Source organism: Microtus pennsylvanicus, chromosome 1 (genome assembly GCF_037038515.1).
Source record: "Microtus pennsylvanicus isolate mMicPen1 chromosome 1, mMicPen1.hap1, whole genome shotgun sequence".
Lineage (NCBI taxonomy): Eukaryota > Metazoa > Chordata > Mammalia > Rodentia > Cricetidae > Microtus > Microtus pennsylvanicus.
This window is the reverse complement of record NC_134579.1, coordinates 120,204,515-120,218,120: the sequence shown is the minus strand read 5'-3', so window position 1 is coordinate 120,218,120 and position 13,606 is coordinate 120,204,515. Positions and strand designations below refer to the sequence as shown.

At 51.7% G+C, this 13,606-nt stretch overlaps 1 protein-coding gene across 2 annotated transcripts in view; it reads right to left on the bottom strand.

Annotated features, from left to right (window-relative positions):
• Positions 1-1,880: 1,880 nt before the first annotated feature.
• Positions 1,881-13,606, bottom strand: part of Fbxo21 (F-box protein 21) — a 32,610-nt gene continuing 20,884 nt past the window's right edge. The window contains exons 10-12 of one of the 2 annotated variants that reach the window (XM_075981952.1): positions 10,891-11,102; positions 9,526-9,683; positions 1,881-4,018 (exon numbers count right to left, since the gene is read on the bottom strand). In XM_075981952.1, coding sequence (XP_075838067.1) covers positions 3,831-4,018; positions 9,526-9,683; positions 10,891-11,102 — 558 coding nt within the window. In that variant the 3' untranslated portion in view covers positions 1,881-3,830. The remainder of the gene's footprint in view (positions 4,019-9,525; positions 9,684-10,890; positions 11,103-13,606) is intronic. The other variant, XM_075981959.1, reaches the window with a different exon arrangement.

Genomic DNA, 13,606 nt, shown 5'->3' with positions numbered 1-13,606 from the left:
AGGCCGTACACCTCCTTTGAAACAGGGTTTGTCATTGGCCTAGACCTCACCAGGTCAGCTAGGCTGGCTGGCCACGTGCCCCTCTCCCACCCCCAGGATCCTGCAGCCTCTGCTGCTCCAGAACTGACAACACAAATCCTACTACAACTAACTCTCAGTGTGCAAGCTCCTCGGTCTTCAGGCATCCGCCCCGCCTGGACAAAGATCCCAGTTAGTGATGAATGCCCAGTAGAGGCCACCCCAGGAGACCCTTCTCAGCTACCCACAGCATCTACACTGGGTACTGGCTGTGTAAGGGGCAGCCCACAAGGCTGGGGAACTGTTGACGCTGCTGGCTGCTCTGCTGTGGGATGGGACGAGCAGGGGTGACCTGTGGCAGCTACCATGCAGTGACCTCATGTGCTGTATGACGAGACTGACCTGATCCATTCATGGGAATGTCTAGACGTGTCCCTCCACCCTTATACTCCTCAGACTGAATGGGGGGAACCCCAGGGGATCCTTGGCAGTCATTCTGCAGGCATGGGCCTCCGGATGCCAGCCTCCCCCTCCCCAGCCGTCCCAGAGCACGGAAGTGCTTGAGTCTCCCTGTTTTGTGGTTTGTTTATTCAGAAGCAGTGTTAACCTGATACAATCATCACTACTCGGCTGCCGCACGCACGTTGATGCTGTAATTGCACAGAGTATTTATCCACGGAAGGGAATGTTCCTCAACTCCCAGGCTGCAGGATGCTTAGAACAGGTTGGGAAGCAGTGCAGTGAGGTAGTTGTGTCCGTAGCATGGCTGTGAGGGGCTGGGCTCAGGGGTGGTTCTCCCATCCACCCACCTGCACAAACAGCCTGGCCTAGGTTTACACAGCAGGATCCTATCCCAGCAAGGGCCTAATCCAGCAGCGGCCTGCCTCTAAGCAGCCTTGAGGGACAGCGACCCTCATTCCTTTCAAATCAAAAGACAAGCAAGGGATGCCGCCCAGTGTAGTCAAGGTGTTTGGTGAAACCCAATCACCAATGAGGTCACAGAACTGTTTGGCCAATGCACCCATGAGAACAATCGGAATCCTCCCATCAAGAGCCCAGTGGATTCTGGATTTTCCCTCCATACATATTCCTTTCTTTCATCCAAACAAAGTTAGATAAACAAAGACAGCGTGGGTCACATCTGGGTGACAACAGCCACAGATGCTCTGAAAAGAAGCTTCTGGCCATCCAATCCCCTCCACTTCCAGCTGGAACCAGAGCAAACAGTTGACTTTAGAGGAGAGGGACCTGCTGCTGGCCTGGCTCCGTTTCCTAGGGCGAGGAAGACACAAACACTTCCGAACAAGAGCATAGGCAGCTGCTGTGACAGACATAACTGAGTCCACGGAGGTGCTCCAAGCTCATAAACAAGGTCATGGCAAACCGGGGTGACGGGGATGGTCTAGCCTTGGACATCTCAAGTTTCTCTGCTCCTACTTCTGAGTATGTCTGTAGACACTGGACCTTGGGTGAGTGTGCAGGGCAAGTTCCAGGTCCTATGAGGAAAACGTCCTCATCTGGTCTCTGGGGCTACAGGTACAGGGGTGTCCCACCCAGTGTACACAGCAGGACACCCGAGTGCTGTGCAGTGCAGCTACCATGCCGACAGTGACAACAGACACCACAGTCCTGGTTTTCTGTCCTTGCATTTGCAGTTCTCAGCTCACAGGCAGAAGGCGTCCCTCCTCTGACAACCAGACACTCTGACTGTTCCCAAGGCCCCGAAGTCCGCACTCAGCAAGACACTTGTCAGATGTTAAAAGGAAAACTAGGATCTGCTGTTTTTCCCCCACTTTGTTCAGGAGGAAGACCCTGCTTTCTCTTCTCTTGCTGCTGCTGAATGAAGGTGGGCAGGCCACTGGTGTGGTTTCTCTCGGTAACTTCGTTTATTAATTGTACAAAAGAAACCAAAACCAAACCAAAACAAAAAACCCTTGGCATTCATTTGAAGAGAAGTTGCTATCACCAAATATTTAGTATTTTAACATTGTGAAAGTTCTACTTTTTATAACAGGGCTTTTGAAAATGGAGAAAACTTTTGGAAAAATTTTTAAAAAGAAACTTATGGTTTATTAGAGTACAGGATCCAAAACACATTTTTAGAAAAATATAAAGTGCCCAACTACCAACTTACACGGGTGATACAGGCTCCCTCAGCCAAACGAAGCCTTCATGAAGAAACACGTTTAAAAACAGTCTAGGTACATATTTACATCAGGTCAGCTTTGATGTTTCTCTAGGAAAACGGAAATCAAAGCACAAGCCCAACAATGGGAGCTCCCAGCATGCTCCGTGGCTGCTTATAACAAGACACAAGAGTGTGGATCTGTGTGGGTGGATTTTCACCTTGAAATGAGTGGCTGTAAAATCCTCCAACCTCAGGCAGATGCTGAGTGGTTGGTCCAACTTCAAATGCGAGTTCAAACCCGCCTGAGTTCTGACTGGTGAGAAACAGACGCTAGACAAGAGACGCATCAGCTGTTAAGAGTCTCAGGTTTCCTGTCCTTCTAGAGACTGCCTATGGTCTCCCCTGTCATCCTGGGGCTGGCGAAGGGCAACCAAGGAGGGGACAGTCATCTAGAGTGCCATGAGAATACACATGCAGAAGCAGGCAGGCAGGCAGCCCCTATAGCCCTGCTCACTAGAGCAACGGCAGTCTAAACGCAAGGCAGAAGTGCCTTCAGCCCAATGGACGGGCCAGTTTGCTTGAGAACCCGGTGGCCCCCACTAGGATCCGTAAAAGGGTCAGTCCTTTCACACTCACCAAGAGCATCAGGCAGAAGCCAGGGTGCCCCGAGGCTAGGCCTTATCCTGGAGACAGTGTCCTGGAGCCTTCAGACACAGCTTGAAGCCCAAAGCATGCATGCCTCTCCCCATAAGCCCTATACTCTCCAAATGGAGAGTCTGATGGGACAGGAGAGTCTAAGGGGTGACAGGGTGTGAAACCTATTTCCCCAAGTTAGGCTTCTCTAGTTCATTTTCCTGATCGCAACACAAACCCATTCTCCTGGTCTTTGGGGACCAGGAGCTACAAGTTCTCAGAGCAATTTTCATCTGGCCTGCAGGCCGCACTAGGGAAACGGGTCCGCTCACAATTACACGAGTAGTCGTAGTAAAGCAGCAGCTGATGACGGTGGAGAACTGGGAAAGGCATTGCTGTGCATTTGCTCAGAGAACCAAAGGAAGAAGACGGAAGCTCACGACGGGCAGAAATGTGCACAGACTCCAGTGGAGGAAAAAGGAGACGATGCCGTTCGTTCTCCCAATTTAAATTAAAAGGGGGAAAAAGGAACACTTAAAATATGTGTTTCATGTATTAGCAAAAAAAATTAATTCTACTCGTTCTGAGTCCCATCTCCATGCCTTCATCTGAGTACAACCACCCCAAGGCAAAGGGGCAGGTGGCCCTGACTCGGGGTGCCCAAGCTCCAGAGAGCGCAGGAAATGTGGAGCCCATCTGTCCAGCTGGAGAAACGCTGCCACAGTGTGAATGGAGACAAGGGTGGGAGGGGGATGAAAGAACAGAGTGTGGACGGTGAGACCTCATGAGGACAGAATGTCACACACTGTCACCACGGGACAAGCAGACAAGCCATGCCACTGGACACGGTGCCTTTCAACTGATTCACTAGTGTAGCGGAGAGCAGCGCTGTCTCTGTGGCCGGAGGAGCACACGCCATCTAAACTGGGGAGGCAGCCAAGGCTGCTGGTGAAGTGGCTGTCCTGTGCTGACTCCAAGGGGACCGCACTAGTCCTTCAGGAATCCTTCCCCTAGAAGGCGGCAGCAGCAGCAGAGGTGCAATGTCCTGAGTCTACTCAGCCGTGTCCTCCTTTGCACTGTAAATGTTCTGCACCGTCTCATACACAAACTCCAGATCCTCGGGGTACCGGATCTCCAGCTCTGCATTTGGGATGTAGTGTGTGCCTGTGAACTCTGAGAAGTAGCGTCCCACGTCTGGGTGTGAGATTTCCTGAGGCTCCACGTTGTATTCCAGGTTCTCTGTTAGTAAAGAGGCGCCGGACACCGCTGTTAGCATTTCCCTTTCCACAGTGCTCTCTGCAGAAACCCTCCCGCCACCCCTTCCAGGGCGCTTTTGAAACAGAGCAAAGGTTACCACTAGCAACATTTTGCTCTTACAGTGACTCAAGAGGAAAAGGCAGAGGTGGCTGCTGTGGGGAGAGAGGAATGGTGACACAGGTCCCCTTCCCCATGGCTCTGCTCAGAAGACATCTTTCTATTCTCTGAGTGGGATATTTGGCTCCAAGAACCCCAGCAGTGCCTCTGGGGTACTAACTGTACCTTCATCTGGCTTAGCAAGAAGCTGGAGCAGCGGAGAGATGAGCCTCACCTGAACTTGGCTGCTCAGAAACCGCCCCACCATCTGGTTATAAGTCTCAAACCTGCCATACCTGCCACAGAGCAGAGCCCCTGCCACAGAGCCACCCTTCTCCACCAGAGTTCCTGCATTTGGGGCTCACACTTCCTGGGCTGCTGCAATAGCACCTACACCCTGCTTGGCCCCTAGGAGAGCCTGGGTGCCTTCTCCCCGATCTTGACTTTGCCACAGGAGAAAGGGACGAATACAGATGTCTACAGTGGAGGAACAGATCCTTCAGGTGTCTCACTGAAAAGCCAAAGGTCAGGAACAGAAGTCAGTGGCCCAGAAAGCTTACTGCTGGGCTGGAGAGTTGGCTCAGAGGTTAAGAGCACTGGTAGTTCTTCCAGAGGTCCTGAGTTCAATTCCCAGCAACCACATGGTGGCCCACTAACATCTGTAATGAAATCTGGTGCCCTCTTCTGGCCTGAAAGAACACTGTACACAAAATAAATAAATAAGTCTGAAAGAAAGAAAGAAAGAAAGAAAGAAAGAAAGAAAGAAAGAAAGAAAGAAAGAAAGAAAGAAAGAAAGCCTTACTGCTGTGAAAGTTCCCTGAGAGAGGAGGTGGCCATGCAGACTCCCCATGATTCGTTTCCAGGCCAGGGCAGAGCCATGTCTACTCCAGAAAGGAGCACACAGGACAGCCCAGACACCCAGAGGCCCTCCTAGAACGGACTGTCCCTGCACTCCTCTCTGTGAGAGGTGGGCAGGGTGGCCAACCACTGTGTGTTTCCCTTTAAGGGTCTGGGGAAACTGCAGATGCACTGCTTTGGGGTCTCCACAAGAAGTTGCTGTGAAGTCACCAATGCACTGAGGCATCTAGTGTGGACGCAGGGATGAGTGTAGACCAGGACAGAGGGTGCTGGGTCAGGGAAAGCCGAGCACCACAGGCAGTTATCTTGTTCATGGCCCATCGCTCAGGTGAGCCGTCCTGCTCCACAGGAACCCCTGCATTGTGCAGCCCTGCCCACAGCTGCCATCCTCTAGGTGCTCAACAGAGGCCCGAGCAGGGAGTCTTGGCCTCTGTGGGCCGCAGCTCTGTGGGATGACACAGCCAGGTAGCTGCTGCAGGCTTCTGAATATGGCTTCTAATAAGAGGCTGCTCTGGAAGCCCAGGCATCAGCATGGTCAGAACCTGGGAGCTAACAGCAAGAGCTCCAGGCTGTCTGGGGCCCACCTCCAGCTGGACTTGTGCCCTGGCCTGCTGGCCCCCGGGCCTGCTGTGGAGCAAAAGAAGAGACCTTAAACCAGTCTGTTCTGTGGTTCTGGAACTGAACTCAGGGTCTTGTGCATGCCAGGTGAGCACGCTACACTCAAGCTGTACCCCCAGCCAGGTTTTATGTTTACTTTGAGACTAAGTTGCCCAGGATGGCTTCAAACTAATGTCCCTCCTGCCTCCCAAGTGCAGGGCCCACATCTGTGCACCCCAGACACCGGGACTAAACGACTTCTTGCAGGAGAGAAGAGAGTGAAGAAGCTGGTGCCTGTGCATCTGGAGCGAACATGTTCCATGATACACCCCTAATATAACACACTCTAAGAATCACAAACACTCACGGTTTTCAGAGAAATACAGTTGCTTATTTAATCGAAAACCTGTGGACATACACTTGGAAACACCGCCTTGAGTCCTCTATGGGTGCCTGGTCCAGTGCTCCTCTTGGGGGGACAACAGCAGAGTGTGTCCTTTTACCCTTGGTATGTCCTGCACACCCTGAAGTATGGTATTCATTTCTGCTGCTGTCTACATTAGATGCACACCAAGCATTTATCTGCATCGGGTTTGTCTGCTACTCAGCACTCTAGAGACATACACTGCTCCACTGTCTCAACAGGGACCACAAACCTCCTGGTACTAAATGTGGATGTGTCTCTAGTCAAGGGGCCATGGGGTGGAGCCACCAGGTAGAAGACTGTATGCCTGAGGGATTTACCACTTAGGAGACAATGGCAGGCCAATGACACAGCTCAGTGGGTAAAGACACTTATCACCAACCAACCTAAAGACCTCAATATGGTGCCTGGGACCCATGTGGTGGAGAGAACCGACTCCCACAAGCTGTCCTCTTCTCTCTCTATGCACACCACCGCTGATGGCCATTTTACCAAATAGAACCTAAACAAGAGAAGGCCAAATGGCCTCCTGAAAAGACCAAGCGTCACTTTATACCTTGCCCCAGTTACTCGCGTGGCAGCAGGAGCAGACTGTGGGGCTGGGGAGTAGGAGCAGTGTGCTAAGTTATGGAAGGAGAACTGCACCCAGCTAGGGCTCCTGTGACCACCAACAGCCACTCTCACTGCACTGCAGCAGCAGCCCTGAACTAAGGGTCAGGAGTCAGGTTGTACAGCGTGCTCCCCCTAGTGGGAGCAGGGAGCCACACACAAGACTCAGGAATTCTGACAGGCCAGTCACTGCCCTGGAGGCTGCCGACTAGAGAGGCATCACTAATGGCCTCTACTGGGGAACTAGAATCACTTACAATCAGCTCAAAAGAAGTGAAACAAATAATACAAGTAAAAACCCAGAAATGTCTGAAGGAAGGAAACCTAAGAAGGAGTTCACAAGTGTAGCTTGTTGGCCACTGAGACAGTCCGGCAGGTACAAGCACCTGCTCCAGAGGACCCCATGTGGTGGCTCCAGAGGATCCAAGGTCTCTGTCCTCTGCAGGCACGACACTCACACTGCACAAACCCACACAGACATGTAAACACATAATTAAAAGTAAACTAGTCTTTTTTTTTAAAAAAAAATGTAGTTTCTCAGACCTTTGAGATGATAGCTGAGTGGGTAAAAGCATATGCTGTGCAAACCTGAGGACCCAAGTTCAGTCCCCAGAACCCACATAAAGGTGAGAGAGAACCAACTCCATAACATAGTCTCTGACCTCCAACATGTGTCTTGGAACATGTATCTCCTTGCTCATGGCACAAACATACAATAACAATAAATTTTTCTAAAAAAAATTTAAAAGTCTAGCTCAAGGTGTCCATCTTATGGCTAACTATGGGCTGTGAGCATCAAGCTGTCTCCAGTGACTACTACACACTGGAATAAGAATCAGGACTCTGCCAGGGAGCAGGAGGGAGGAAAGTGGAGGCTGGAGTATAAAGGGAGGAGGGGGCAGCAGGGAAAAGCATTTCAAGTCACTGGACAGGGAGCAAGAGCAGCAGACACTCCCCAAGCTACAACGCTCCTGTGTCAGTCATCCAGGTGTTAGGGCAACCACAGTGTCACAGAACACAGTACAATCCCATGGACTTCCTGCTGATGGCAGAAGCTGAGTTACCTCTGGCTGAGCTCAGCATCACGGAGGGTAGAGCCCCGGTTCCTCTGAGTGCAGTGATAGGGGAAGCACAGCATTCTGGTGGGGCAGGGACACCCAGGAGGTCAGGCCTCAGATGTCACTGTCCGTCCACAGACAGAACAGGTAAAGAGACAAGTGAGCTGAGCTACAAGCTCAGACGACTCTAAGGCAACCAGGGCCTGGAGACGGACAGTGAGAAGTCGTTCTCGGGCAAAAGGCTTTGCAAAGGGAGTGCCGGTTAAGCTGAAAAGGGCCATCCTGTGGTGACAATGGGCAATGAGAAAGCTGATGAAACACGAGCTAGCAGCCACGTGGTTTGGGGTGCTGCCGCGTTCCTAGCGCACCATGAGGCAGGAGCATGAAATGTCCCTTCAAACACTGACGAAAAGGCCTGCATCTCTAGTCGCTGATGAAACAGATATAGATGAGGCACCCACTGCCTGTGAACGGGGCGCCATGTGGGTTGCATCTGCAGGAGCAGGCAGGGTGGAGCAGCAGCTCAGCTTATTAGAGACAGGAGCTGGCCCAGGAAGGTGAGGAGTGCACTTGAGCGGCTGTGAAGGAGTTCTCTGTCACCTCTGCACCCCAGTCACCTCCCTCAGGAGACGCCATGGCCCTGTGGTCAACAGAAGGGCCTGGAACCCAGCCAGAGCTAACACAATCACAGCCACTCAACATCACTGGGTCAATGGCCACAGACTTCATTATTTTCTTTTGGTTTCCCAACACTGACTGCAAACTACTGTCCCATGTGTTCCGCAAATGAAGTGAGGTGCTCTGAGGCTTCAGTACAACTAAAGCTGAGTACCCAGTTTACAAACTACATCAAGAAAACAAATTACAGGAACTGTTTCTAGAAACCTCAGTACCCAGTTTAAAGATGTTCACCCCTATTCTGTACCGGCTAGACAACTGCTGCACCAGGTACCGCCACAGCCAGGAGTCATGACTGATGACAAAAGCCTCCTCACCTGTCACGGAGCAAAACCCCAGGCCAGTTTTAAATCATGGTGACTTTCAGAAAAGGAAAGTTTCAAATTTCACCTGACTCAGCTTCAAAAGCTGAACACTGCCCTGGGGGAGCCTCTGTTCAGCCCCTTTACCTTGCCCAGGAACCCATGGAGGTGAGGTGCCCGCAGACATACTACACAGGTCCTCCTGGCCTCAGACGGGTCACGATCACTCATGTGGAGACTCTTCCTGCCTTCTGAAACCCTGACACTCCATCCCTCAGTACTTTTAGCACTGTGTGTGTAGAGCAAGCCTAATGGTTCAGGCCATAGCTTATCACCAAGCTTCTGGTTCCAGATACTCATGGGTAAAGGGGAGGTGGCCTGCACACTCCAGGTTCTGCATGTATGAAACGCTGAGCCTGGGTCCCAAACAGACTCAGCACCCATGAGAGCACACTGTTTATCACATCTGTATACACACTCCCTCTTATCCTGTGTGCTCCTTGCTGGTCAGGTGTATGAAAGTCAAAAGGGACACAGACAAAGGCTCACTTGCAGTCTTTGATTTGACTCTTTTACTCCATCTATCCCCAGCTCAGGGGCTGGCCCGTCAGGTTGGCCATGGCCACAAATGCCTACCAAAGGTCACCAAACACACAGGGATTGTACAGGGGACTGAAGTTTCCACCTGTGGCCTCTTGAGGGCGACTGAGGCCAGCGCTGCTAGAATGCTGGCCTGGGAAAGAGAGCCAGGACCTCATGTTGGTGTGCCTGTGTGTGACTAGCTGTGGACAGCTGCTGAACACACTGGTGAGCTCTGCCCACAGCATGGCCAGCCAGGCGCAGGTGGAGGGACAGCAAACACCTCACCTTGGGCTGCATATCTGCAGGAGCCATCCTCCACCAGAACATTGTAGAAGGGCTGATGGTGGCCATGAGGCAGGCTGTGCACATTCATGTTGCGAATCCACTCGTGCCCCATCATGCAGGTGGGGTCCCAGCCATAGATCACACAGTTGTAGCCGTATCTGTGGAGCATCAGAAGAGGGCAAGTGAGCTTCTGGGGAACCTCAGGGCTGTGGAGGAGGCAGAAGAGCCTGGCTGGGGATCTTTCATGCCCTTTGTTTATTACCTACTTTTACCCTAAGGGAAGTCACTTTTCAGAACACCCTGACCCTCTTCACAAATCCTCCTCTTACCACCAACAAAGCACTTTATCTGGAAAATAACCTTTTTTATTTGTTTGTGTCTAGACAGGCTCTCACTATGTAGCCCTGGCTGGCCTCGAGCTCACAGAGATCTGCCTGTCTCTAAAGGCGTGCACTGCCATGCCTGGCTATAGAGAAACTCTGAAGCAGAGCAAGAGGCTATCTTGGGTAAGATGAGGGTAAGAGTAAGAAGGGAGTCCTCTTTCCCTCCCCCTCCTTTAGAGAGGCCAACTGAATGGCTGGGGTCAATGTGCGCAATGTCAGCTTCATAGTCCAGAACTGAGGAAGAGGAGGTGATTCACTGCTGAAGCCAGGACACCAGGAGCTAAGCTGCCGCACGTGCCCTTCTCTCCACTCTTACATGTCTGGAAATTTCCCTAAGAGAGCTAAGAAGAAAGCATTCACTAAATGAATGGAAATCACAGCCCCTAACAGTTAGGAAAGGCATTTGCTGGTTATCCTAACAAAGATAATGGAGGGGTGGGGAGAAGCCAGATGTCAGCAAAGAAGACCATGTAGCCAGAAAGAACCATCTTTGCCAGTGAGGGAGTCCTGAAGATGGAAAAAACAAGACCTAGTGCCACCTGCTGCTGGGTTTATGAGCACACCCAGGGCATGCTGTGGGGTAGTGATCACAGCTCCACAGCTCCAGCACCCTGGAGTTAGATTCTGCCTGGTCAACAGACACGGGCAGGACTAGAGCTCAGGAAAGCCCTGCTAACCCAAATCAGAGATGGCAGGGAACGGAGAAGGGACAGCAAAAGGAGGAGGAACTGAGACCACAGCTCAGTGAGTTTCTAGCTTGTTCAGTCCTTAGGCTCAACTCTCAGCGCCCCATACAAACTCTAGGAGCAGTTAGAGTAAATGAAAGACATTACACTTCAGTTAGAAGCAGGGTGCAGACAGGGCCATGCTGTCTCGCCTGTGGTAGGTGCTCGGTGAAATGATCGGAGGTACCAGGGTGTGCCTCTGGGATCCTCTTCCCTCTGCGGTGTGGCTGTCACAAAGGCCAGGAGTAGGTACTCACCTCTTATGCTTCATAACGAGCCCGATGGAGTAGCAGACATCTCTGTGCTTCTCCTCAGAGCGCAGCTTCACCTCCACGCCTACCTCCTCCTTCTTGCGCTCAATGTGCTCTAGTGTGTGCTGCACTAGGTAGCCCACCGCCCCGTGCTGCCCGGGGTCGAGGGTCTGGATGTGCTGGAGGATGTCAAGCACCTTCAAGACAAGACAGAAAGACTAGGAGATAATATTTTCGCCAGGCCTTTTCTTTTCCGAAGCGTAGGATCGACACCTACCCATGTAGCCTGACAAAGACCAGCGACAGCATGCCACTTGTGGACCAGGAGTCGTAATGGCCCAAAGTATGGAAACCATTCTATCCTGTCATTCTTGCTTTAAGAGGAAAAAACCCCTAGACCCCTTAACCAAGGCAAAAAGATGCCTGGCGGAACTGTCTCGGTGCATGGCAAGTCGCTCCTAATTAGATGTCACTCACGAGATGAGGCAAGCTTACAAGCCTCCGGATGGCAGCATTTAAGCAGTCACCTTTGTAGAACTGAGGCTGGCAGCAGGAGCAGAGCTGGCCCTGTGGTCTGTCTGCTGCTCACAGTGCTTCCCTTAAGTCAGGCTCAAGCACAGTATGGGGATGCACACCAACACGCTTGGACCCACACCCAGTGATGCTTGAGCACAGCACACACCAGTCCTTTTTGTTTTATGAGTCCTGAGTTGGACTGGCTTAACAGGACAGGTAACCTCAACTATAGGCCCACACCAGTCAACCAGCTGCTTCCTGTCACACTGACAACCAGGTACCTCTGCAATTATACTGAAGTCCACCCTCACCTTCCAAAGCAATGTAGTGGCTCCTGGTAATTCTTGGTGAAGAACTGGATGCCTATCAGGTGTGGTACTGCACAGCCACTACTGATTTGCAAGAAAAAAATTTGGCTCAGTGAGTTTAAATGCTGGTCTGAGGTCAGATGGTTACAAAGATGTGGCCCTGGGTATGATCCTCGGCCCATGGTCTCAACTTCCATTGTGCCAGGGAATGGCAATAGAATCATTTTAATTACTGTGATGAAACTTAACATGAAAAACAGCAGGCGGAGTGTCAGTACCCTAAACACCCCAAAGCTTGCTTCAACAAAAATCTATCAGAAGCCAGCCCCCGTTTATATCCCACCTCCAGGAGGGGCGCTCTTAAAGTGAGGTGCTCAGGGCATTTGTCTTTTGCAGTTGAGAGCACCCATCTAACAGTGAGCTTCTGTGGATTCTGCCAGGAACAACAGCTGCACCTCTGCCACTATGCACACAGCCAGACATAGACTCTTCAGGGCACAAAGGTGGCCCACACTCAGACTATAAGACAGAGAGTTTTGGCTCCTTGCATGGATGTGTGAGGTTAAGAGTGAGGGTACATGTGACTTGGACCTGGTGTGTTTACAAAGGACAATGCTGACAGTGGACATCATGTTCCCAGCCAAAGCTACAGGCCTTGGCTGAACACAGTGACTTACATCTATAATCCTAGCACTGGGAAGTAGGATCAAGGTCAGAGCAGGTTACATACTGTAACCCTGTTTCAAAAACATTAACAAGCCCAAATAAAAAACAAAATAAAAACTCAGAGCTCAGGGAGAGAGCTGGGAGGAGCACTTTTGCTCAGGGGCACTCCCTTCTACCACTCCTCCTCTGGCCACACAGCAACACAGGCTGTGGCTCAGCTCCCACAGAAGACAGCCCCAAGTCCACATATCCACGGACAGGCAGCCCCAAGCCCACGAGTCCACTGCCCTGTGTGCATGAGTCCAGCCTGTCTACAAAGTCTCACTCTGAGCTCTTGGTTCCCCTTAGCTGTTTGCTGGTAGACTGTCTGCTGGCACAGAATGCTGCTTGCCCTGGGTGGTCCTAGGCCAGTTCTACACAGCTTACCATGGCACTTTCTCCCAGCCCAAACAGCCTATTCTTTAAACACCCACTTCTGGAGTAGAACGCTAGCCTCACGTTGGAAAGTCTGTAAGCTCTGGGAGTCTCTTTCATTGACATCCAGGGGAACTACATACAGTCACCCAATCACTCCTGAACAGGAACTTCTCAGGGCAGCCTTTACATGCCAAGACCAGGCTGGGAGCACAGAGAATGGCTAGTGGGGCGCGCACTGTGTACACCCTGTCCTGGGAGAACTTGGTTCAGTGTAAAGAGTTTGGGGCAGCAATGGAGTTGCGGGGTCAGCAAAGGGGAATGCAGCATGTGCAAGGTAAACACAGCAGGAGCGCATTACTCCTCCTAAGGGGGGCATGGGGATGGGCGCGGGCACACATGCACACACACCACACAGATGTGGGACATGGACAGTCAGACAGGTGGGACGGAACCACGGAGAATTGTGAGTCACACTGCAGGGTAAGAAAAGTGTCCCTAGGGCAGCAGGAAGCCACTCAGAGAGCAATCTGTCCTGTAAAGACCCTGACTGCCATGCACACAACAAGAAGGCAAGCAGGGAGACCAGTGGCCGTGTCTTCCCTCCCCTGTCCAGGTATGAAAGAGGCATTGAAGGAAGCCCCTGGGACAGTCCATAGGGTAGAGGACTCCTAGGGAGCATCTATGTGTAAAGCCTCACAAGGAGACCCAGGAAAAGACCAGAGGAGCCTGGGAACTAGTGGCCATGTAGCAGGCAGAGCATCAAAGAAGCAGGAGAAAGGGCATGGCCACTTCCTGGCCTTGCAACAGCAACAGAA